At 37.4% G+C, this 27,070-nt stretch overlaps 1 protein-coding gene across 3 annotated transcripts in view; it reads right to left on the reverse strand.

Annotated features, from left to right (window-relative positions):
- Positions 1 to 27,070, reverse strand: part of SEMA3E (semaphorin 3E) — a 269,360-nt gene that overhangs the window by 71,526 nt on the left and 170,764 nt on the right. For all 3 annotated transcript variants that reach the window (XM_082398304.1, XM_082398306.1, XM_082398305.1), the window contains exons 3-4: positions 23,733 to 23,792; positions 20,824 to 20,943 (exon numbers count right to left, since the gene is read on the reverse strand). In XM_082398304.1, the coding sequence (XP_082254430.1) occupies positions 20,824 to 20,943; positions 23,733 to 23,792 (180 nt within the window). The remainder of the gene's footprint in view (positions 1 to 20,823; positions 20,944 to 23,732; positions 23,793 to 27,070) is intronic.

Raw genomic sequence — 27,070 nt, forward strand, 5'->3', positions numbered from 1 at the left:
TTGTTTTGCATTTATTTAATTAAAATGAGCTTGCATATTTCATGCATTTAGTAGCATACGTATTCACTCTTCTGCAAATTTATCTTGATATCCATTTATTAATTAAGTTCTTGGCATATTTTTAATGCATTACAGACACTCCTCAGAGTTTAGGATATTAATGTTTGTTACCTGTTACAAATATTTTCTCATTCTGTTACTTGTGTTTTGGGTCAATTTATGATGCAATTTTTAAATACACAAGTTTTTTAAAAATTACCCAATATAACCCAAACGTATCAATATTTTCCTTTTGCTTTTTGTTCTTGTTGACTTTTGCCTCCCCTGCTGAGGAGGAGATAAATTAATCACAAGTATGCTCTTGTAAGTCTTTTTATGCTTGATAGTTTACCTCTTTGATCAAGTTTAGCATTCAGCTTATTATGAGAAGCTTTTTTTTTTTTTTAAAGCACAGAGGCAGAGCATGCTTGTTTTTGAAGCAGAAAGAGCCAGTGGAAACTTGTAGGTCCAACATCACTAGCCTGGGGTGATAGTGAAAGCTAAGTTGATCTGCCTGAGCCTGGAAAACGGCCAAGTTTGGAAAGAAAGATCAAGATGAAACTGATGGACAGAAAGCATAGGACAATAATGAATAATAAGAAGCTGTGGTGAGGATGTACATGTGAAGAACTGGGGAAACAGCAGGGAATTACAGAAGATGAGATTGTCAGAGCAGAGACCCATGGCTGAGGCTGTGTATGATGGTAAAGCCAAAAAAATTAAGATGAGACACAAACTAAAGAGTAAGGCTGACACAGCAAAGCAACATCTAGTTGCTGCCCAGAACGGTAGTAAATTCAGGAAGGGAGAGACAGCAGGGTAGTAGTGTCTCTGAGTGTGGAACACATGCAGACACGGAAGCAGGGTAGTGGGTAAGGAAGGAGACAAAACTAAAAGTAGGACCCTGGGGCTGGACTATAGAGTTCATAGGCAAAAACCCAAACCAAAGAGCCCACTTATCACAGAAGAAACATATAAAGTGTCATCACAAAACCAGAGCATCACCATTATATGAACTGGCATAGGTCATAGCAGAACCACAGCAAGACAGACTAGATGTTGCCTCTTGTGACTTACTCAACCATGACTTTGCTGATCTGAGCTAAGCAAGGTTTACTTGCATAGCATCAGGGAGAGACAGCCTGCAACTAATTCCATCTGAGGGTACAGGAAGATTATTGGAGCTGAAATCAAAGTAGTTCACTCTAGGTATTATATAAGAGGTAAAAATCTAACTGATGATTAAGAACTTAGTAGTATGGAAGAGGGACTTCCCTGGTGGCACAGTGGTTAAGAATCCTCCTGCCGATGCAGAGGACACAGGTTTGAGCCCTGTTCCGGGAAGATCCCACATACCACGGAGCAACTAAGCCCATGCACCACAACTACTGAGCCCACGCACCTATAGGCCGTGAGCCACAACTACTGAAGCCTGTGCGCCTAGAGCCCGTGCTCTGCAACAAGAGAAGCCACCGCAATGAGAAGCCTGCGCACCGCAACAAAGAGTGGTCCCCACTCGCCGCAACTAGAGAAAGCCCGCACAGCAACGAAGACTCAATGCAGCCAAAATTAATTAATAAATTAATTAATTTAAAAAAAAGAACTCAGTATTATGGAAGAGGAAACATTCAAAAAACAACTGTCCAGAAAGCTGAAAATAATCATCATACATACATATACATTTACAATTATATATACTTCTACATACACATGCATATATGTGATCTTCTTGAATTACTGAATGTTCAAATGTTTGATCATAACTCATCTTGATTCTAAAAAAGTCAATCCAACACTCAATTCTATTCAGAAACAGTTTTTATAGATTCATATCAATTCAACAAATTTAAAGGTCTGGCAAATAGTAGGTTATAAATTATCAGGTTAAGTAAAATGATAAGCCTGATATATATTAGACAGGCTGGGTCCTGGGACCCTTTACTGGAGTGCTTGCATCTGGACAAACATCTCCTGGAGCAACAGAATACAAAGAAATAATAAGGGACTAAAAATAACTGCATGCATGCATAGTTGGGGCTATTATGAACAATAAGATACAAAAAGGGCACAAACCAACTGTCATTTCTGAGGTGCTGGGAGCAAAAGCAGGGTACTGCGCATGATCCCTGCACACAGCACCGCCAAGCGGTGGGCAGACCACCTAAGCAACCCCTCCTGCCCGACCCATGGATCCGCCTCTACCCTCACCCCATTTAAGGAACACGTTCGCCCCTCCTCATGTCTTTCTCTGACTTATTTCATTTAGTATGATAATCTCTAAGCTCATTACATCTTTTTAGTGAATGATTTCAATGACTACTGCCAGGATTATGTTGGGCCACGAAGAAACTGAGATAGAAATGACAGTGTCTTCCCTATAGACACTCCGGCGTTCATATAGAAATTGTAATTCATAACTAAGGATTGTCTTAAGTACAATGAAAATCCAAAGGAAAGGTAATTAACTTCACCAGGTGGAGGTCAAGATAAGCATCACAGAGGAGGTGATGTTATGGGCTGAATCTTGAAGGATGAGTTAGGATTTTCCAAACAGAGAATAAGGATAACAGTTCCTCAAGTAAAGGAATCAGCATGAGTGAAAAACATAAGCAAGTGACAGAATACAACATCTTTAAGACATGGCACAAAATGCTGTCATTGCCTCATTTGTCCCATAGGATCAGGGGAGTCATGAAGGGTGTGTAGGACTTCCTTCTCCTCCCACCAGGGCTCCCTCCTTTGTCAACCTGAATTCTCAGAGTTTTATTATTAAAGAAACTCTTTCCTTACAATGTCTCCAGAAAATTATTTTCTACATGTCCTGTAGGCGTAGGAAATGTGGATTTAAAGTACTGAATGAAAGTCAAGACTGGGATAAAATCTCAGAGTCAGCAAGTAGCTAAGAGATCAAGCCATGTGAATTAATAAGAACATCAAGGAAAGCATGCAGTGTAGGAAAATCCATACCAAGGATAGAATTCCTGCCATCATCAAAATTTAAGTGGCTGGGAAGGCAGAATATTCAGAATTGTAAAACTATACAAAAATAATGATCCTAAAAACTAAAAGAGGAAAGCATCTCTACAAAAATTATAAATACTATCATATGCAGCAGAGAAGTAGTATAAGATGAGGAGTTAAAGAGATACTTATTTGGCAACTAGAAAGTCGTGGGTAACAGAATTGGGAGCAGTTTTCGCAAAGTGCTAGGTGCACCCCAGGCTGACGAGCAAATGGAAGTTGAGGAAGGAAAGATGGGAAGTACCAACTCTTCTTTCAAGGTGGTCATAGGAAGGGTGAGAGCCAGAGAAGTCAGGAGATAAGCCTGTGGCCAAGTAGAGTTGAGGCTCAAGTTCTGGTTCATAATTTTTAATTTTAGAGACAACTCTAAACATGGAGAATTCTAAACATTTTTGTGCGCTGGAAGAAAAGAGAATGGAAACAGGTAATGAAGAAGGTAATAGATGTGATAAAGGGCATAGGTGGAACAAGTAATCTTGCAAGGAAGAGTCCAGAAATGTCTCCATATGAGACAGAGGGAAATGCAGCATCAAATACATAAATTAAGAAGTGGAAAAGAGGAGAGGTTATAGACTTTTACTTTATGGCCTCCATTTGCCTTTTTAATAGGAAGACATTTCAAATGCCAAGAGTTAAGAACTAGGAAGTCTGCATTGGAGGTTTAACAGGAAAAAACTGTTAACATCAAGTGTGCAATACCATGTACCAGTTCCTAGGGCAGCTGCCTCTCCATATATGATCTCAGAAAATCCATATAGCTCTGGCAAACTAGGAATTAAAATAGAGAAACTGAAGTTCACAGAAGTTAAGTACTGACCCGAAGTCACACAGGTAGTACGTAGCAAAACCTAGACTTGAAATTTCATCAGTCTGGTCCCAAAGCCTCTATTATTTTCACTGCATTATTCTGCCCCTACCCCACTTCCAGAACAGTAGTGACTTGGACAATGCCAGGATTGTTAATTGAGGACTATGAATGATTGACCATATGAACATGGGTCCATCTGAATAGTAATGGTGACAACCAATGTTCTCTAATTGTCTCTAGTACGATTCAGCAGTTTGGGAGTAGGGTTAGTAAATCACAAAGGTGAAGACAAAAAGACCAAAGTAGTTTGTTGTGTTTTATTAATATCAGTGCAGTGAGGTCGCCACTGTGTCAAGAAGTGAGTAAAATCTGGAGGGATTCAAGGATTGAGAAAATAGGAACATGTCCACTGACAGCTAATGATGAAGATCAAGTTGAGATAAAGTGTGGAAAAGCTGTGGAAGGCATAGATTCAAGTAGAAGATGCCTGAGTAGAGACAATTATTATCATCATCATTAAACTCTTACACGGCACTTCACAGTTTACAAAATGCCTTAATATAGTTGGTCATTCGGGAAAGCAGCACAGCATAAGGGACAACACTTAGCCTTGGACCATGTGGCCCAAATTTGGCACTTACTGGGCAGCAAGAAGAAGCCACTTAATTTCTTTTCAATTTCCACATTGTTATATGAGAGCAGTAATTCCTCCTTCATGGGAAGTTATAAGCATTAAAGCAGATGAACAAAAACATCTGGCACATGGTATGTACTCAATATGCGGTACTTATATTTATTAAGAGTCTTTGGGGGAAATTTTGATTCATCAAATAAGACTGAGGTAGACAATATTACTTCATTGATATGTAATTTTAGATCTAAAAGATGCCCTCTTATCTCATTTTAGAAAAGGGAAAATGGGGGATTAGAGAGGAAAACAAACTTGACTGAGGAGACTGAAATAGGATGAGACTAGAGCTTGTTAATATTGCTCAGAATTTCATTCCAGAAATAAAACTGAATCTACATACTTATCAATCAATCTAGACCGACTACCAAAGTCTGACAAATGTTTCAGATATGAGGATATGGATAGACATATAAGACCTTATTTAACATTCTAATCTTAGAAGAAGATGGAAGGCTTTTGTTAGAGAAAAAGAGGAAAGGTGGACACAGAAGCTTATTTACCCAAACACTAAGCAGAAAAGTTATTTAGGTGGAGAGAGAGAAAAATTGGGGCATCTAAGCTTTCCAATGACACTGAAGATATACCTAGTGTAGGAAATGCTGAAGAAGACAGTAAGATCAGTAAAAAGAAGGCACAGTGGCCAAATGATATTTTACCCAATATCAGGATAATAAAAGGGCTCCATTCTGTTTTAGTCTCTTATATTACTTTTTTCTTCATTTTCTTGTAGGAAGATGATGGTAATAAGCAACACATCAAGAATCCTGAATTTCTATCAAATTTCTTCTCTTCTCTTTCTTACCTTTTTCTGTCCAGATGTTTCATCTATGCAAATGCTGAAAAGAAAGTTTTCTGGAAAATACATCTACCATGATGTAGACTTTTAAAAGTTAACACAATAAATGAGTAAAGTTGAGTTTACTTACGTTTTAAAATATGTTTTAATTTCCCTTTGGAAAGTAAAACCTGACAAAATTCAATTTGCCAGACTGGAATAAGCAAGTCATTTTAATTGTCAATATTTTAATTAGGCTACTAAATTTAACTCTATGTACATGTGCTCTGTTTCATGTCCATGAATTAGCAGTATAGCATGTGACTGAATTTATAACTAATTTAACTTGACTCCACTAATAAAATCCAAGTTAGTTGTAAGGAGCCAACATATTACTTAATCACCTAATGTTGTTCAAATGTCTTAGTGAAAATATTCTTGAAAACAAGAAAGTCCCAAGCTAGCATGCTTTGTCCTTAGAGTCATTGTTGCGATGAATGCCAAATGTATCTTTAGAGTTAGAGAATTGAACATCTTCAGGCATATTTTTTCAAAATTTCTTCAGATACTTTCAGGAGAGCATTTAAAAAGTGAATCCATTTGACATCATTTCCAACCTAAAGCAGGCTAATGCAGCTATTCCAAAACATCCACCATACAAAACATCTACTCAATAGCCATCAGATAAGGAAAATAAATCATCTGGTTGCCACAGAATTATAAATGTGGAAAGTGATACACCACGGTAACATTAAGATTTTGGCATGAGGTACAAAAGTCCATATGTAGAAAGTCTGTACTTTTTCTAAGTAATGGACTTACATTATGGAACTATCCACTCTTATATAAAGAATTATGCCATAATTATATCTCAAAGCTCAAAGATGGAAAAGTTAATAAAAATAGCTAATTGTTATTGAGGTACCACTTCACTATTGGGCTATATATGATTTTTACTATACTTTTATATTTAAAATATTTTATGTTCAATTATATATATATACATATACATAATCTATATACACACATATATACACATATATATATAAATGAGAACTCCAGTACTCCTAAATCCAAAGCTTTTACTATTAATCTCTAAACTCTTCCTTCCTGATGAGAACTATGTAACACATCTTTTTTTCCTGGATTTACCTTGATTACCAAGAATGTCAATATCATAATCAGGAAATAATGGTTTTATTCTTTTTACCTGTTCCTCTTTTCCTACTACCACTTCTAATATTTAATCCAACTGTTCTCTTCCACCATTTTCCCCCAATTGTATTTTTGACCCTTGTTTTAAATTTTCTATCAGTTTCAAAAGGAAAAGGAAAAGGGTCATAATAAGAACTATTTTTAACTATTTTCTCTATGTCTAACACTGAACTGCACATTTTACATTTGCTCTGTCATAAAATCACCCAGCAAACCTATTTGGCAAATGTCAAGCAGCTCTTAAACGGCAAACTGAAGGCTTCAACTAAAGTTACTCAAAAATCCTAAGCCTCAATAAATATGTGAAAGTGCTCAACTTTATTAGTCATCAAGAAAATGAAAATTAAAACCACAATGTGATTCCACTACACATTCATCAAAACGGTTAGAAAAAACCAGACAATACTAAGTATTGCCTGTGGAGTGTGGAGTAACTGGCACATGCATATATTGCCAGAGGGCACAGAATTGGTACAATGACTGGAAAACAGTTTGGCAGGATTTACTAAAGCTGGACATACACATCCTCTATGACCCAGTAATTCCACTCCCAGAATATACTGAGCAAAAACACAGGCATGTTTAACAAAAGACATGCACAAGAATGTTCATGGCAGCATGATAACAGCATTGCAACTGTAAACAACCCAAAGGCTCAGCCAAAGGAGAATGGGGTCAATAAATTGAGGTGTATCCATACAAAGAAACACTACACAGCAATGAGAACACATGAACTATGACTACATACAACACAGATTAATGTTACCATATTATTAAGCAAAGAAGCTAGTCACACACAAAAATAATGTGCTGTATGATTCCACTTACATAAAATTCGAAAAGAGACAAAACTAATCTATGGCGTAGAAGTCAGAACAGTGGTTAGTTTGGCTTGGGCAGTTGGGGAGGTAGTGGATGCTGACGGGAACGGATCACAGCAGAGATTCTGGGGGGCTACTGGTGATGTTTTCTTTCTTGATCTGCGTGCTGGTTACACAGAGGCGTTCAATTTGTGAAATCGAACATGGGTATATTTGTTTGCATCTGTTCACTTTTCTTTATAAGTGAACAAAAAAGTATACTTAAAGAATGTCTCTGCTTTCTATGTTACGCTTCTTAATTTATATTCTAAAGGCCAGAAAAGTAAAAACAAATATTTATCACGTTATCACCAAACCTTTTCAAGAGTGGGCAGAGTCCATAAAATAAAAAGAAACCAGTATGTGTATAAAGGGGATTTGTTTATTATGGAATTTATAAGATAGAGTCTATCTTATAAACACTTTCACCAGTTGAACCAAATAAAATTATTTTAAAAAGCAAAAAATATTTACAAAGTTATAAAGTCATCAAAAAGCAAAGATTCACCAAATTTAACTAAAACTTTCAGATCTCAAAATAAAGTCCAGAAATTTCTTAATCAGGGCTGTTAGAACGTTAGAGGTTCACATCAAAGTATGAATGTAACAAAATCCATTCATTTATTCATTAATTTGCTCACTCATTCATTCATCCCATGGTTATTGATTATTAGATTCTAAGCACTAAAGTCCACAATCCTTCTAGTGCTTGGGTAACAAATGCAAATGCCCATCAGGGCCAGGTGGAGATGGCGAGCTAGCAGAGGCCTGGTGTAAGCGTGCATCGTGTGAGTGGCAGGGACTGTGCAATACTGTTAAGCACATGCCCCTATGTGTGGAATGGGGCAGCAACTACTAAGGACCCACTGATTCTTTTCATGTCAGTCCAACGGAAATCACAATTTACTATGTGAAACCAACCGGTTTTCAAATGTAGTCTCTTTAAAAGAAAACAAACAAGAAACACTGTGACAAACAAAGCACATCTGTGAGCTGAATCAGACATATGGCTGCCAGTTTATAACGTCTGATCAAATTAAAGAGACATGAATGCTTACTGGGTTACAGCCATGAGAAGCTCGTTTGTCCGTTACGTGCCCAACCACTTAAGCACCACATTCATTCTCTGTTTCGCTGTAGACTGAGAATTAACGGTTTAAAAATAAATCACTTAATTACATCATGGTTCATTCTTGCTATGAAATACTATGCACCATTTAAATGAATGAGATAGAATTATTATGTCCAAATATATAAATAGTAATGTCTTTGAAAAATTTTTGAGTAAAAATTAACAAAATCAGAACTTCAAGTAGGGTATGTTTTTTGCTCTTACACGTATACACACACGTTTGGAAAAATAAATATCAAACTACTGGGCTTCCCTGGTGGCGCAGTGGTTGAGAATCTGCCTGCCAATGCAGGGGACATGGGTTCGAGCCCTGGTCTGGGAAGATCCCACATGCCGCGGAGCAACTGGGCCCGTGAGCCACAACTACTGAGCCTGCGCGTCTGGAGCCTGTGCTCCGCAACAAGAGAGGCCGCGATAGTGAGAGGCCCGCGCACCGCGATGAAGAGTGGTCCCCACTCGCTGCAACTAGAGAAAGCCCTCGCACAGAAACGAAGACCCAACACAGCCAAATAAATAAATAAATAAATAAATAAATAAATATCCTTAAAAAAAACACAAAAAACAAACTATTAACATAGGGGTGCCACAGAAGAGGTGGGCAAAAGTTGGCACTGGAGCACTTTTACTTTTTATTTTCCTGCCTTTTTCCATGTATTCTACGTATTAAGTGGGAAAAAATAGCCCTCATGGCAGAGCTCACTGCTCCCTGAGGATGTGGCCTGCTACCTCTTTAATTAGGTAGCGTTCCGGACCAGCATAAGCCTCTCCTGATCCCTTATCCCCAGGGGCCAATAGGAAAGTGGCTCAGCAATACAGCATCACTTGCTTTTCTCTGCACCTTCCCTTTGGTCCTAGGCACGTGGTGCTGGAGAGTGGGGTTTCTTACTAACTGCCTCACATGCAGAGCATGCACAAAAGTGTCAAGCAGTCTGCCTTTCCAAAAGCTTTCATATAATCATTCTCAAACAAAAACTAGCCCAAGGAATCCTGTTTTCCTTCCCACCAGAAGATCATGTAACCAGCTTTCAGTATTAAGATTGACAGGAGAGAAAGACCTTGAAGGAACAATCCCTCTATCAAAGACATTTTAAAATAACCTTAGGGATATTAAAGATCACAAAAATAATAGACTGCAAGCTCCTGGAGAAAGTGTCATGCTCACCTTTTTATGTCCCAGGGGTAGAAATATTGCGTTTTCTATCACCTGCACTGAAAAATATCTTTTGAGTTGCAGTAAAGAAAGCAGTAAAACAATGAAGAAAATGGTTGAACACCTGATGGACAAGATAGATATAATTTCTTTTAAATTACTGGTTACTATTTAAGTCTTATAATGCTAGTTTCTAAATAATAAATCTTGATACAATGTGATAAGAAATTTAATTAACCTTCTTTATCTACTCAAAAAATTTTGTCTTTTTTTAAGATACAAAATAAAAGAAAAAGAAAAAATATTTTTCCTTGTGATAGTAACTCTTAGGATGTCTTCTTTTTAAAAGAACTATTGCCTATTTGATAGCTATGATGATAGTATAATTTCCTTTTTCACATTTAACTTTTAATATCTATTCCAATGGATAAAATATTTCCATTCTTCCTACTTCAGAAAAAAAGTTATTGGGGTTTCCCTGGTGGCGCAGTGGTTAAGAATCTGCCTGCCAATGCAGGGGACACAGGTTCGATCCCTGGTCCAGGAAGATCCTACATGCCACGGAGCAAATAAGCCCGTGCGCCACAACTACTGAGCCTGCATGTCACAGCTACTGAAGCCCACGAGCCTAGAGCCTGTGCTCCACTACAAGAGAAGCCACTGCAATGAGAAGCTCCACACAGCAACAAAGAGCAGCCCCCGCTCACCGCAACTAGAGAAAGCCCATGCGCAGCAATGAAGACCCAATGCAGCCAAAAATAAATTAATTTAATTTAATTAAAAAAAAAAGTATTATTGTTAGGTAATCGCTATTTTCATTGCTTATAATTTCCATTACACCTGCAGTCAAAAATACCTGTACAACACATGGTCTCCAGAATGAAAACGTCATAGACTGAGGTCAGAATAAAACATAAACCTGACTTCATAGGGTCATACATATAACCTTTTAATCACTTATTTGAAATGAATATAAAATAAATTGCCATAATTTTTAAATCAATAAAACATTTCTATATATTATTTTCACATAAGTAGATCAGGAAGTTACAGACCAGAGTTGCCCTTCAAAACATTTGACCAACAAGGTTTATAAAAATAATCTTGATACAAATTATAATATAGACATTTTTGTCAACTAATAGTTAATTTAATATATAAAAATTATCTGAAAAAATAAATGTTGCTGAATACTCAATGTAAATTTTCATGTAATTATTCTATTCAAATGGCTAATGCTCACCCTAGATTTTTACAAAATAATTTAAAAATTATTACCTTTAACATTTTTGTACCTACTGCTAAGATAACTGCAGGTAAACCAATAGAAATAAATAGGGACCTAAGAGAAACTCTTTAAGAGAACAAATTAGAAAATCTTTGAAATTTTGTGTGTTTAAAAGCTGGGTGTGACAAGAGTTGATATTAAAATAATTTGTGAAATCAAAATATGCATATTTCTTTGTGAAAAACACAAAGAATATTAAATGCATGGCTATACTGATCTCAGTTGTGTAAAACAAACTACAAAGATCAGTCATATAACTCTAAGAGAGTAACTTTTTAAACCTCTGGGAACTGTTATTAGTTTTGCTGGCTCTCCCAATGGGATTTTGACTCTGTACTATAAGCAGAAAATAACAATTTAAAAATCTGCTAAGAAACAAATATTAAGAACCTGTGAGGAAAATATATCTGTTAAAAATCCATGTACTCATAACATTTATGTTTCAATCTATTTTGGACACTTAAGTATTGTTGCCTGAAAAAGATATTTTCAATATTTATTGAAAATAAAGGATTCAAGCTCTAAAGGACCCAAGAGATAATATATAAAACACATGACTCTAAAAGGCAAGAACCTGTTGTGTCTGGATAGTAATCTCTTACTGGCACATCAGAAAATATTTAACTAGGGAATACAAACAACTAGAAAAATACATAATTTCCAGTCTACGAAGTACAAACGTGAACTTGGTAAAAAACATTATTTGGGTACAGTTCCTAACGTATTTTCAAAGAGATTTATACTGGACTGAGTTAATGTATAACCCTTTTGATTTTGAGCTGACAGTATCCCAACTTAAGTAGCTGAGCTGCTACTTTCTGCAGTAGATGAAACGTGTCAAAATCATATACTGAAAATCAAAAAGCACATTATTGATTATCTTTGGTGCCAGACACATTTGCATGACTAATACAGTCTGCATACTTAACAACTGATATAAATAGGCTTTAAATTAAAATACACTGAGAAAATTTACCCTACACTAATGAAATACCACTAATGAAATACCATACCCTACACTAATGAAATACACTAATGAAATACTACATTCAAATGCTATGCTCACAAAGACAATCAAATTTTCCCATTTTTGAGCAGGCAAAATTTGGAGGCGGCCCACACATTCACCCCTCAGTCTTTACAGTTCTTACAAGGAGGAATGTTAGGTTTTTTTTGTTTTGTTTTTTTTTAAGAGGAGAGCCGTGGAAAAAATTTAGAAAAGAATGACTTTGGGTTTCCCTGGTGGTGCAGTGGTTAAGAATCTGCCTGCCAATGCAGGGGACACGGGTTCGAGCCCTGGTCTGGGAAGATCCCACATGCCGCGGAGCAGCTGGGCCCGTGAGCCACAACTACTGAGCCTGCGCGTCTGGAGCCTGTGCTCCGCAGCAAGAGACGCCGCGATAGTGAGAGGCCCGCGCACCGCGATGAAGAGCGGCCCCCGCTCGCCGCAACTAGAGAAAGCCCTCGCACAGAAACGAAGACCCAACATAGCCAAAAATAAATAAATTAATTAATGAATGAATTAAAAAGCAAGTTTAAAAAAAAAAATGAATGACTTTTATTTTTCACCCTTCGCTCTGCGCCTTTGCCTTGCCTCCCCCAGAACCATCCTCTTAAAACACTTGTACTTATTAATACAATCTTCCTTTCATATAAAGATATGTAAATGAGAGTATGGTAGGCAGAATACTAATGGCACCCAATATTCCCATCCCCTCTTATAGAGGTTTATTATAATCTCCACCCCTTGGGTTTGGACAAGACCTATAAATATGGTAGAAAAACCCCCCTCTAGATTATAGTACTTTCTATGGTGATGGTATAGTAATTCTCATAATTAGGTTATACTATATGACTCCTTAGTAAATTGGACAGAAAGATTCTCCTGCTGGTTTTGAAGAAGTATGTTGTCATGTTGTGATAGGGCCACATGGCAAAGAACTGCTGGGGGCCTTTAGGAGCAGAGAGCAGCCCCTGGGTGACAGCCATCAAGAAAATGGGGACTTGAGTCCTACAACTGCCACAAGAACGTGGAGTACGACCCTGAGCTCCAGCAACATGGCAGCCCAGGCAACACACTGATTTCAGCCTTCAGAGACGTGGAGCAGTGGACCAGCTAAGCAGTGCCTGGTCTCCTGCCCCACAGAAACTGTGAGATAATAAATGTGCGCTGTTTTAAGCTGCCAAATTTGTGGTAGTTTGTTCTGCAACACAGAAAACTAATACAAATAGTAGCAGGCTAATAGCATTGAGCTAAAGTCATTGTGCTCTTAGAGAAACTTAGGTTGTTAAGGGATGAAAGCAATTTTTATTTTGCAGCAGTTCAAGGCCTTTGCCAGTTCTCTAGAAACATATGTTTTATACCTGAACCTCTGGGATTTTTTTTGTCTGAACCTCTATATTCAACACATAATTTAGATTTTCTATGAAAGGTGAGTAAAATTAGAAGTAGACATAAACTTGTAGTATTTTACATAGTACTTTATATTTGTATAGCATTTTATTATTTAAAAAGTACACTTGGGACTTCCCTGGTGGCGCAAGGGTTAAAAATCTGCCTGCCAATGCAGGGGACACGGGTTCGAGCCCTGGTCTGGGAAGATCCCACATGCAGCGGAGCAACTAAGCCCGTGCGCCACAACTAGTGAAGCCCGTGTGCCTAGAGCCCATGCTCCGCAACAAGTGAAGCCACTGCAATGAGAAGCCCGTGCACCACAACGAAGAGTAGCCCCCGCTTGCTGCAACTAGAGAAAGCCCGCGTGCAGCAACAAAGACCCAATGCAGCCAAAAATTAAAAAATTAAAAAATAAATACATAAACAGCACTCTTAGTGTAACAGAGAAGAACAAACCTGACTCCATGCTGGATCTATTCCTTTAGTTCTAACCTTTGCCCTCTGTTGCCTGTGCTTAGTCATGCTGGCTCTGCACCTTCTGTAAAAAAATGTTGCCTACAGCCTGACATATATATCATAGCCCATTCTCCAGGCTCTGACCTTTAAAGGTATAACTCTTTTTCATTCATACAGAGATAAAAAGTTGCAGAACAGAGAATAACAATTGTCATATTGTAGGTTTATAGAAACATCAGTGACCTGACCTACGTGGACAGCTGCAAGAACAAAGGATTCCGGCACCAAGAAGTTTGCAACAACCTGCCATATCCTCTCCCCTTTTAGTATAAAAGAAGCCTGAATTCTCACTCGGGTAAGATGGTTCTTTGTAACACCAGTCCACCACCTTCTCAGTCTGCTGGCTTTCTGAATAAAGTCACTGTTCCTTTTGCCCCAACAACCCGTCTCTAGATTTATTGGCCTGTCGTGCAGCAAGCAGTACAAGATTGGACTCGGTAATATTAGATTTCTGAGAGGATAGCAGCAGAGGCATACCTTCTATTTTCCATAAGTTCTCTCAGAAAAACAGATGGATCAACTAGAAATGCCAAACGACAAGCTCACAGACAACACCTACAGCGAAGTGGCTATTAAGACATCTCCATGAGCCCCCAAGTACCAGCAGGTGTGGATGAACTACTGCAAGCTATAAAACACACAGGGTATTAACATCTTGCCAGAGGAAGCAGAGAGAAGCAAACAGGTTTTGTCAAATGTGAGAAGAAAATAACTCTCATATTTCCAACAAGCGCTCACTAGTAGTGTAGCATTGCTTTAGAATGTCAGGTGAACCCGGGAGGAATTCTTGCTGATTCAATCTGTGGGTGATTTCAAAGGGCCTGAGGAAAGAATGGAGTCCTGTGAATCCTCAAAATTAACCAGCCCACTTCCCTTCCAAGAAGAAACTGCTGCAAGTAGAATACAATTTGTCCAAGAGGAGGAATAAAGAAGGTCAAGGGAAAGCAACAGCCAGACAAAAGAGAAAAAGATCATGGCCAGAAGAATATCTGTATCTATATCCATATCTATATATCTGTATCTATATCCATATCTCCATATTTTTGAAAACTTGACAAAACAAAACAGAATGGTGAGTTCTAAAATGTAAAGCTAGACATACATCTATTCTGATCCACACTTTCCTTTTAAAAGTTCAGGAACTAATTTTTTATAAAAATGAGCAATAGAAAAGGATGCCACCTGAATCTAGTACAATGTTACCATAGGATAAAAGAATAATGAGTAGAATAACATTACCACAGACAATGAAAGTTTGTCAAGCAGACATGCCACAAAGTGGATGAGAATCAAACATCACTTAGTATTTCAACAGAAGTTTTAAAAAGATAGAAGAAATAAAATACATAAATCAAAATTAGGAAAACTCAAAAATGAAGTGATAGAATTCAGGAAGGACTTTGAAATAAAAAGAAAAAATAATTTTGAAAAATAAGACTAAACTGGAAGGGGCATAAGAGAAAAAGATAAAACAAAACCAAGAGTTTACAACCTATGAGGGGAAAAAAAGGTGCAAATAAAAGCAAAAAATAAAAGAAATGATTCAATCTGGGTGTCCGTTACACAGGGGTATTCAATTTGTGGACATGATCTAGCAACACATTCACACGCTGTGTACATCTTGTATTTATATTATACTTCAGGAAAAAATTAAAAATAATGAAATGAAGAAAGAGACAAATGTGATTCAAGAGAAAGTTGGCTTCAATCCTTTATGCCAGAAAACCATGATTTGCATCCACATTTTACTGAAACTCCTCTCATAAATGTCTCCAAAGACTTTCTAAGTCCAATGACACTGACTCTTTGAGACTTGTAACACTAGTGATCACTTCCTCATTTCTGTGCTATCTGCCTCTCCTATTTTCCTCCTAACCTTTCTAGTCACTTCTTGTTAGTCTCCTTTGTGGGTTTTTCTTCCTCCACTAGCCCTTCAAATATTGGCATTTCCGGACTCTATATTCAACTATTTTCCCTTTTTTACTCAAATTCTCTTCCTAAGCAGTGATATCATACCTAAAGGGCTCAGCTTTCACACATACACATGCTGTTAATTCTCAAATCTGCATTTCTAGTTCTGGTTTCTCTCTTGAAAAATAGCCCTTTACATCCAACTGTTAATGAGATCTCTCCACTGACTATAAGACAGTCCCCCTCCTTGTCAAACTTGCTTCCCACCCAGCCTCCTTAACTCCAAGAAGGAAAGTGATCATATCTTCTTGTTCAATAAATAATTTAAGTTTCCCCATCTACTATCCTAAGAAAAACCTTTCAACACTCCTATACTTTTTATATCCTTCTCCATATTTCTTTTCCTTAACAATTCTATTTCTGGATTGAATAGGCAATATTACTGCCTTTATCACAATTCAGTCACTTCTTCATCTCCTACATTCTAATTTCTCATCCCTTTACCAAAACTGCCCTCTCTGTAGCACTGATAATGTTGTCTATTGTTAATTTTTTTCCTTTCACTCTTACAAGTGTGATTCTAATTTGCACTGACATGATTTGCCTTATACTACTATGCCTGCTCAATGTGTTTACACTGATACTCCCTAAACATTCTACTGTCACCTATATAATGGCATTTTCCAAGTTACTTTGATAAAGTGAATGGCAGAGAAGGAAAGCAAGAGAAAAAAATAAGATAGAGAATGAGGGAGAGAGAGAAAAACAGAAAGGAGAGACTCCTTCAGGGACCATTAACTCCCTAGGGTTCAATAATTCAACCTATTCTGATAACACCCTATCCTAGCTGCAGGATCAATATTTCAAATAACTGTACATGGAAATAAAACAGTTATAACTGACAAACACTGAGCATTTTTTATGTTCTCACAGAAACATACTCTTATCTTCTTAGTTTCCTCTTGCTGTTAGACTTTTTCTCCCCAATCATCAAGAAATAAAATTGGAGTTGTTTTTTGATTCCTTTTTGTCAGCAACATCCAATAAAATGTTAAGTTATATAAGCTCCTGCTGAGTGGCTTCTCACATCAGCTCCACACTTCCTTTCCTTTGCTATTGTGACAACACTCGAATATCCTCATGATCGCTCACTAAGACTCTGATAAGAGTTCCCTTTAATTTCTCTCTGCCTTTCATCCCTCTCTGCTTGAAGCAATCCTAAATATTACTAATGACATGTCAATCAAACACTATGCTCAACCTCCTTCCTAGTCTCCATGCTGCTTTTAGAAATACCTACAGAATGCCACTGTCTAGCATCAACATCCTCCACCAATTTGCCCCAGCTTTATCTTCTGCTGTTTCCCAACCAACCAATGTCTGTGAACCTATTCCATATGTGCCTATCTCTGTGTTTTTTAAACATTTTCCTTGCCTATAACAATTTGTAATTTTTCATCCCCTCATACGAAATCTTACCAAGCCTCCAAATGGAGTTTTGGGAAGAAATCTCTCACTGCCCTTATTATCATCTGACCACATATTCCTTTTATGACACACACAGAATTTTTTTCAAAATATGTTTTTAATCAGACCTAATATTAAGATGATTACATGAGAAAACTATTCAACATTATGTATATGAAGGTGAATTACATGGAGTTCCACGTCTACTGATGACAATGCGGCTTGTACTAAACTAACTCCCACAGATAATGATAATTAAGTAAAAAAGTACAAAAAAAATTATTTGAAGGCAGTGGATTCAGTAAGAGCAGACAACTGGAGAGTTTTTCACTCAAGGAATGTCCTAATTCACGTGGGGAGGAATGGCTAGAACTCAAGCAGAAAGCCAGAGACCTTCTAGCTTGGAAAGGCATAGGGCAGAAATTTAAGGTATCAGATCAATTTAAAAGTGAGAAGGCATATCCAGAAACTGAAGGAGGCGCCCTGAGATCTGTGTCTATACTCTTTCCCAAGTCCTTAGCTGACCCCTGAACTGCATGAGCAAGCAGACCCTGAAAAGCAGTGGCTGGAAAGTTAAAAGAGATGCGTGGATGCTGCCCATTGCAAGGTAGTTTTTTTTTTTTTTTTTTTTTTAATTTTTATTTTTATTTATGGCTGTGTTGGGTCTTCGTTTCTGTGCGAGGGCTTTCTCTAGTTGTGGCAAGCGGGGCCACTCTTCATCGCGGTGCGCGGGCCTCTCACTGTCGCGGCCTCTCTTGTTGTGGAGCACAGACTCCAGACGCGCAGGCTCAGTAATTGTGGCTCACGGGCCCAGTTGCTCCGCGGCATGTGGGATCCTCCCAGACCAGGGCTCGAATCCGTGTCCCCTGCATTGGCAGGCAGATTCTCAACCACTGCGCCACCAGGGAAGCCCCGCAAGGTAGTTTTGAGTGTGAGTCCAGCCAAGTAAACTGTCTGCTAGAATAAAAACAGACTCTCTTCAAAGGTAACAGAGCTCAGAATCAAGAATTAAAGTATATAATCTACAGTGTCCAGTACAAAATAAAAATTACTAGACATGCAAAGAAACAAGAAAATATGATGCATCGTCAAGAGAAAAAACAGTCAATGCAAACCTAAAGTAACCCACATGTTAAAATTAGCACACAGGGATTTTAAAACTGCTATTAAAATATATGTTCAAAAGTTTAAAGGAAAAGAGAGTCATAATAAATAAAAATATGGGGGAGCACTCAGGATAGAAATGGAAAATATACAAAATGAAAGTTCTAGAACTGCAAAGTACAATATTTACATGATGGACCATTAATGGAGTGGGCTTAACAGCATACGGGAGATGTCAGAAGAAAGGGAAAATAAATCAAAGGTATTTATCCAACTTGAAAAACAGAGGAAACAAAGATTGAATAAGAATGAACAGAATCACGGTGACCTGTGGGACAATGCCCAAAAGTCAATCTGTCTGTCTGTCTATCTGTCTATGAGTCCCTGAAGGAGAGGAGAGAAAGAATGAGAAAGAGATATTATTTGGAAAAAACAATGGCCAAAAATTTGGTGTAAAACATATACTCTGTATCCAAAAATCTTAGTATCCCAAGAAATATAAATATCAATCTCTCCAACACTGCCACCACACACACATAGGCACAGTATAGAGAAACTACTGCAAACCAAAGATAAAGAGAAAATCTTGAAAGATAAAACAGTTACAAACAGGATAATACCAGCATGAATGAAACCTAAATCTACATGAGAAAGAGATTAGACAACAATAAGGCATTTCTGAGACGCTTAAAGAAAAAAAAATGTTAACCCAGAATTCTATATCCAGGGAAAATATCCTTCAAAAATAAAGATGAAATGAAGGCGTTTTCAGATTAATGAAAACTGAGAGGATCTGTCACCAATAAATCTGCATCACAAATTGTATATATTCTGACTTTGTATTTATGTATACCTGTGTGTTTGTATACACATATGTACATATGCATATGTATATACATATGTATACTTTGTATATATGTAAATATTCTGACTTTGCACTGGACTTACTTGCCTTCTAATGTTCTCCTACTATATTACCTGCATTGTTTCTTTAAAATAATTTAGTAAATACACTGTGATGTGTTTGTGTATGCTACTTAACTTTCATCTACAACTAGGGGTGGTTAGTTAACATTTAAAATATGCTAATCAAAAATCCTGCCTATAAGGATGCTTAAACAGCTGAAGTGCCTCAATCAGGGGCACTCTCCAAAGGCAGCTAGAGTGAACATTTCAGATACTGCTAATTATGTGTGCACCTGCATGTTAACTAGTATCAGGAATATCAGAAATAATTTTTCACTAGTGAAATGAATGTTGCTCTTCATATGTGGTGGGTGAAAATATTTTATAGTCACCGCTGCCCTTTCATAAATGGGGTCCAAGAATCAAGGGAGTAGCAGATGTAAGCTATTCTATACAGGACGGATAAACGACAAGGTCCTACTGTATACCACAGGGAACTATATTCAATATCCTGTGATAAACCACAATGGAAAAGAATATTAAAAAAAAGAATGTTTACATGTGTATAACTGAGTCACTTTGCTGCACAGCAGAGACTGGCACAACACTGTAAATCAACTATACTTGAATTAAAAAAAGAAAAAAGAGCGAGAGAGTCTGCTGCTTAACTACAGATCATCCAGAGCTCTGCTTTATCTGTGTCCCATCTTGATGCAGGATTCTGCCTTCTGACCACAAGGGAAGGCAACAGATCCTGACATCAGTATATTGTTTAGTAGGCTTATTCACAGTGAAACTGTGATGTAAGGTGCTTGAAAATGCGCCTAAATAAACCAAAGCTGAGAGTTTACCCAGTTTGTTGAAACCACTTATATGACTGAATGTCAAGCCTAGTTGCTAGTAAATATAATGTGGTGTATGTGGCAGAATTCAGCTGGGATTTGCTTTCAGGATACCATACCACCTAGTGGTGGGGTCTCGGGGGAGGACATGTGTAGCTCTCATCAAGTAAAGTTTATCTTAAGTCAGTTTGCAATCTCCCCCAGCCCAACTCTACCTCCCCCACCTCACCTGGCCAAGAAAAGGAGTCATTACAGGATCAACAAGCCTTTGCATGTCTTTTAAAAAATACTGTATGTAGTAATTTTATTTATATAAATTTATTTTCATATATGCTTGTATATATATGTTCATATATATATATATTCATTCTAGTTTGGCACTTACACCAATAAAATTTTATATAAGAAGACAACAGGGAACACAGTTTGATATTAAGAAATATTTTTAAGCAGACAAATTAAGTAAATGAAATTCTTCAGTGAATGAATACATAAAGAATTAATTGGTTCACAGATTTTGAAGATGGCAAGAATTTTAAAGGCCCAGAGAGATCGTTTATCTGACTCAAGAAAGCTTAATCAGAAGATCACAAATGCTTTTCTCTTTTGTAGGAAGAAATGCCACAACCTTTCTTTTAAAACAAAGTTCTTTTAAGCATTACTTTTGATAATTCATTGAGAGCAATGAATGAAATCATCATACCTCTAAATGGTATCCAACTCTGATGAAGGCACAAAGTGGGTCAAAAGCTCCAGTACCGCAGGTCAGAAGGTGCGTCCTATTATAGTGATGCAAAACCCGAACATAATTTGCACACTCACTCTAAAACACGGGAAAAAAAAAAGAAATTGGTTAGTGTAATGAACATATTTAGTTCTTTTTTGATTTTTGCTTTTCCGAGCCCTAGAAATCTCATGTATAATCCTTGCTTGGTTAGAGAAGGCAAAGGGGGCAGATGAAAAGAAGACAAGGACCAGTGGAAGAAGAGACGGAGGTGACCAATACAGCGATGTATGAATTACATTTAATAATGCGAGTGTATCATTTTCATGTATTCTAGTACACGAGGAATTTAAAAAAAGCACTGTTCAGAAATTTATCCAGGTATAAAGATTTACATGGCAATATGTTTCACTAAATAATTAAATTCTTCCCAAACCTGTTATGTTTTTAAATTTCATATAAACAATGAATCAGCAGAAAGTTAGAAAACAAATAACTAGAAAAAGCTTCATTACACTTAAGGGAACATATGCAGACCTTAGGGCACTACAGAGTTTTGATGTTTGGGATAACAACAAAATAAGTCTTATATCTTCAAACTCATAAATTCATATAAGGTGCTTTCATAGAGAATTTTTAAGTAAACAGATAGAAAGCTAACTGATAAAAATAATGTTTTATACCTATTACTATAAGATTACAGTCCTGAGATACGCAAACTTTTCCTATAAAGGACCAGAGAGTAAATAGAATTAGTTTGATGGGCCATCTGGTCTCTGCTGCAACTATTTACTTCTGCAGCTATAGCATAAAAGCAGCCGTTGACAACAGAAAAATGAATGTATATGGAAGTGTTCCGACAAAACTTCATTTATGGCAGGTCACATTCGGCCCCAGAGCTCTAGTTTGCCCATAATGGGATTCAACTGTAATCTTATCACGGACAGAATCTTGATTTTACACATCTTTGTATTCTGTAGCTAATCAAACCCAGTACCTGATACACACTCCATGTGTAACAAAGTTTTAATAGATCAGTCATTAGGTGAGTATGCTGAATGAAAAAAAGTTTAAAATTACTTCAGACAAACTTGACTAAATTAATTTTAGCAAATACCTTGTTGGCAAATCAGGTACTGCTAGTTCATTTAAATTATGAGAGAAATACTAAACCCTTTTATTGCTAAATATCACTTTGACATTAGTACATGCAATAGTCAGTACATACTATGTTTTATAAGGTCAGATTCTGACTTTTAAATTCTCTCATGTAACAGTATTAGGATGAAAAAGCCAGCAGAACTATCTCACCGTAAGTGATTCAGAATATAGCATTCCCTTGGTGAAAACAAGTAACACACTACTGAACCGATTATCTGGGAGCACACAGACTTATTCCTTTAATTTCCCCTTCATGCAGCATCCTAGTCTGTATATGACCCATATAGTTGGGAAAATCTAATATCCTATTTTCATATTGCTATAAGCACCTGCTTCTCATCTCTTGAAACTGTCACATCTTGAGGAAGCCAATTAGACCACATTTTGGCTCGGGGGGGCTTAGATTGACACAGCCTCTGAATGTGTTCAATTAGTCAGCATCACGCCGTAGACTAAGGCAGCAAGGATGTCTTGACTCATCCCTTGGCTGTTACCCAGTTGCTGCAAGAATCAGGAGTTGGTATAATGTGTGTTAGATTTCTACATGGTATTTTTTTTTTTCTTACTGAAAAAAAGGATGAGTTAACTTTCAAAAGGAGCTGTGCATGCCTTCCTCCAAAGCTGTGAATTGTGTCATTGGCCAGCTACTCCTAGCATGTGAAAAGTCCTTTCACCCGCGTACTCGTGCGTTAGCAACTATGGCAGGGTTGCTGCAGCTGGACCACCTCTTCCCTCTCACACGCTGCAGGGAAGTTATGGAGAGATGGAATATTGATTCTTTCAGTAGGAGACATCCTCAAAACATGTGGCATATATAAAGCATGTTTATTGCCTTTGCCATCTTCGTTCAAGTTTTTTGTTTTTTCTCCTTTAGTTTCTTCATTTGTTTCTAATTTACTAATCAGGGTGAGACGAAATCTCACAAAGACGGTGCTTAGGTTTTCCTCAAATTAAGAAATTACCTGAAATTATTTTTCTCCCCAATACATAGGAGATAAGCCTGACTAGAAGGAATTTATAAATCTGAGTTGATTAAAATATTATAAGACAAAATAAAACCAAGATCTAGATGGTATCTTGGTGCCCTACTCTACCTCTACACTGAAATTAATTTTTAAGTAATTACATATATAGAAAATGTATATGTATATATCATATGTGCGTGTGTATACATGTGTGTATATACATGTATGTATGTGTGCATATATATTGATATATATATGTATATATCAATATATATCTATAGATAGATATTTATTCTTGAAATGAATTGCATATATGCTTTTTAGGAGCAAATAAAAGGTTAGAGATTCAGTCCTTTGTCACTGACCATGACTATAACTGATGATTTGTTTAATTTACAATGAATAATACTCACGGGGGCTTCCCTGGTGGCGCAGTGGTTGAGAATCTGCCTACCAATGCAGGGGACACGGGTTCGAGCCCTGGCCTGGGAAGATCCCACATGCCGCGGAGCAACTGGGCCCGTGAGCCACAATTACTGAGCCTGCGCTTCTGGAGCCTGTGCTCCGCAACAAGAGAGGCCGCGATAATGAAAGGCCTGCGCACCGCGATGAAGAGTGGCCCCCACTTGCCACAACTAGAGAAAACCCTCGCACAGAAACGAAGACCCAACACAGCCATAAATAAATAAATAAATAAATAAATAAAACCCAAAAGTTTAAAAAAAAAACAAAAAACCCCAATTAAAAAAAAAAAATACTCACGGCATCTTTTCCTTTCATTATGCATTCTTCTGTTTTTACTGCTGTGCTTGGCCAGTGTATCTGGAATAAAAGGTAATGGACTGTTATGCAACTGCATATAAAAATAAACCACACTGAAAAACCATTTCATTTTTTTTCTGCAATTCAATACATTTTATTTTGTTCTATTTTTGTTGGTTCTACTTCGTTCTTTGAGAAGATCAAGCAAGACTTTATCTTCTTTATGGCATTATTTGCCAAATTAAGACACTTATCTTTCAGCTTTTATTTTATGCTAAACTTTATTATTTTTTTTAACCTTTCTGAAGGCTCATCTCAAGTCTCAGGCCTTTAGAGGCCACCCATACTTCAACCAGCACTGCTCTGCATTTAACCTGCTGTAACCTCTGCTGTCCAATCTTTCTCCTGAACTTGTCTGCCCCCCAAAGGCCAGGAACCTCTTTGAGTTCCCTTTGCATTTTTACCACCTAGCACTGAACCTGGTGTGGTGGACTCTCAATAACATTTGTGCACAAAAGAATGAAAGGATTTATAATGAATGAATTTATAATTCATCCTTTGTTTATAATGTATCACTTCATAATACACCACAAACATCTTTGATTATTTTTAAAACATTATTTAACTCTACCAGTTTCCCACTGGATTTCAGGAAATTTTCATTGTATTTCAAATTTGTTGGTTTCTTCATTGAAGAGAGAATATATCAAATACCTCTTTTTCATCTCAAATAGTGCCTAGCACTTTGCTGGGACCACAGGCAGAAATCATTCAGTACTTTTAAAATCTAATTCCACAAATGTTTAACCGTGAACTGCTGTTTTTTTTTTTTTTGGAATGAAATTGTTTTCTCTATCCTTTTCTTTTCTCAGACTGTTTCTGTTCTCTTTTTGCTTAAATGATAGATTAATCATACCATGTGCCAGATAGCGTGGCAAGAACTTTTAGTTTTTCTTTCTTTTACTTTATAAACTCATGTGCAGAGGTTTGAGTTTGTTATACTATGCAACTGAGGGCTCATTATTATCACTGGTCTTAAAAGGTCCCTCTCTTATTTTAATTACCTATTTATTTCCTTCCCTTCCCCCCTCCATCTTCTCCCTGCATCCCTCCAGGAGGCAATCACTGTAAATTGTTCCTGGGAACACTAACAGTTTTTTTGTTGTTTGCATATGTTCTTATAAAGTCTATATTGCTTTTTGTGCATTTTTTAATTTATGTAAATGGTATATTTTAATTTATGTAAAGTCTTTCTCATCTTTTATACTAAGAACTGGGTTTTGAAGACCCCTATACAAAGCCCTATGTATACATACAGTCTGTTGTTTCTAACTGCTTTGTAATATTTGGGGAATGGATCCCCCATATTCCCTCTTCTACTCTCCCAGTGAGGACACCCAAATTGTCTCCAAATCTCCACCACAGCAAACATCTGCACATCTTCTCCCAATAAAACCTAGAGGAATCATTTTAATGTTTATGATCTCCATGAACAGCTCATTTCAGTTGCAGTGACTACACCAGAAGTGACGGTGTATAAGCTACTGCGGGAAAAGGCTTCTTACCACAATAGTCTGTTTTGTATTAATAAAGTACTTTATTGACAAGAACCACTCCCCCCCCCCCCCCAAAAGCAGCAGCACATCTTTGTACACGTCCCTCTGGGATCTATATAAGAATACCACTGGTATGTATAACCAGGAGCAGAATTACTGGGTCTTAGCGAAGCATACATTTAATCTTTTACTGTAGTGTCAGGTTGCTCTCCAGAATGGTGACATGTTTATACTCTACCAGCAATCCTCACTGACACGTGGCATTATCAGCTTTCTAACTTTTGTACTGAGCACTTCAGATTCAACATTTAATTTAATCCTTACCAGAACTTTACCTAAGTATTATTTGGGAGCTTCTTTTTAAAAAAATGCATATTTCTCTGTCCAACTCTACAGTGCAGATCTATGGATGGGAACCAAGGTATACAATTCCCTTAAGTAACTGTAGCAACTGGTAAGTTCTCAAATGTTTCCTGTGCCTCAAGACCTAAAAGCCTCCCGGTTAATAGCTCTTCCCCTCACCTGCTGGATCAATCACTCCCCCTCCCCCGACTGAAAGAGCTCAATCGGTTCCCTTTCTTGTGTCTCCTTCTGAATTCCATGGGATCACCTTCTCATGCTAATGTATCATCTTCACAGGCTCTGCTGGTCAGCGATGATGAATTCTATTTTGAGCGATGCTGACTTTCACCAGAACCCCCTATAGTTTTTTGTTCATAGCCTCCAAAGGCCTGTGCCTTGGATCCACATGCCCTGGTGTACAGGACTCCTAAGATGTTCTCTCTTCCTCTCCTGCCTCTACGGCTGCTTTGAGCCAGGCTACGTGGACATTTCTTTGGCTCCCTTCTTTTTGTAGGCAATCATCTTCCACTCTCAAGTGAACATTTTGGTGAATGAGTAGAAATTTCCCAGTAGAGTAGACTGGGTCTCTTAAGATATTATTAATATTTCTAAAAATAGCCTTTTCCTCCTCAGGATGCTTAAGAGCCTCAGGTCCTGGATTAAGAAGAGCTCAGGTATGGCATCCTACTACCCGGTATCAATGGTCATATATATTAGACTATATTGCTCCACCTGTGCCAATAAGACAAACTGTCTTCTTATCTAAGGCAGTTTGTTCCCTAAAGGTCTCTATTATCTCTCAATGATGTCTCCCCTCCTTCCACCCACCACCATCCTATCCCTGTGCTCTGCTAGTCTGGAAGGACTTTCTGGTTATTGAACTACATACTAGATGCTGCTGATTGAAGATATTTTTATTTAGTGAGGACTGTTTAATTATTTTTAAATTACTGCCCAATATTCAAAAGTGAGAAATTTTGCATAAAAATCTAGATTTCTGGTGTCTCTAGAAAAATCTAAAAGGCGAGCAACAGGCATGCCTTCCTATGTGGCACCATTCTTCTGGAGTTGAGTCTGAAGTCTTCTTTCAATGGGACAGGCACTCTCTGATTCTCTTCAGACTTTTCTTTTACCTGAGTGGCCCCTGTAGGCATTTTAGTTTTTGAAATCTGATATACATGTTTGAATCCCAAATATGGTCAAAATTTAAGATTTTTAAAAACGCTGTGTCCCATACAATATCAGGTTAGGCATTTATATGCTAGATGGGGAAGAGGTTTTTCACTTAACTCACACATTACGCAGTCAAATCCAGGCCCCGATACATGAAAAATATTGGGGATTTATAAAAGTGGTGTCAATAGCATTTGATTATGATGATCCTTTTATGACTAAATTTATTATCATGGGAGTAAGCACTCTATGGTTTGAACTATAGGT

The sequence above is a fragment of the Balaenoptera borealis genome, assembly GCF_965194805.1.
Source record: "Balaenoptera borealis genome assembly, chromosome: 7".
In the NCBI taxonomy this organism is placed as follows: domain Eukaryota; kingdom Metazoa; phylum Chordata; class Mammalia; order Artiodactyla; family Balaenopteridae; genus Balaenoptera; species Balaenoptera borealis.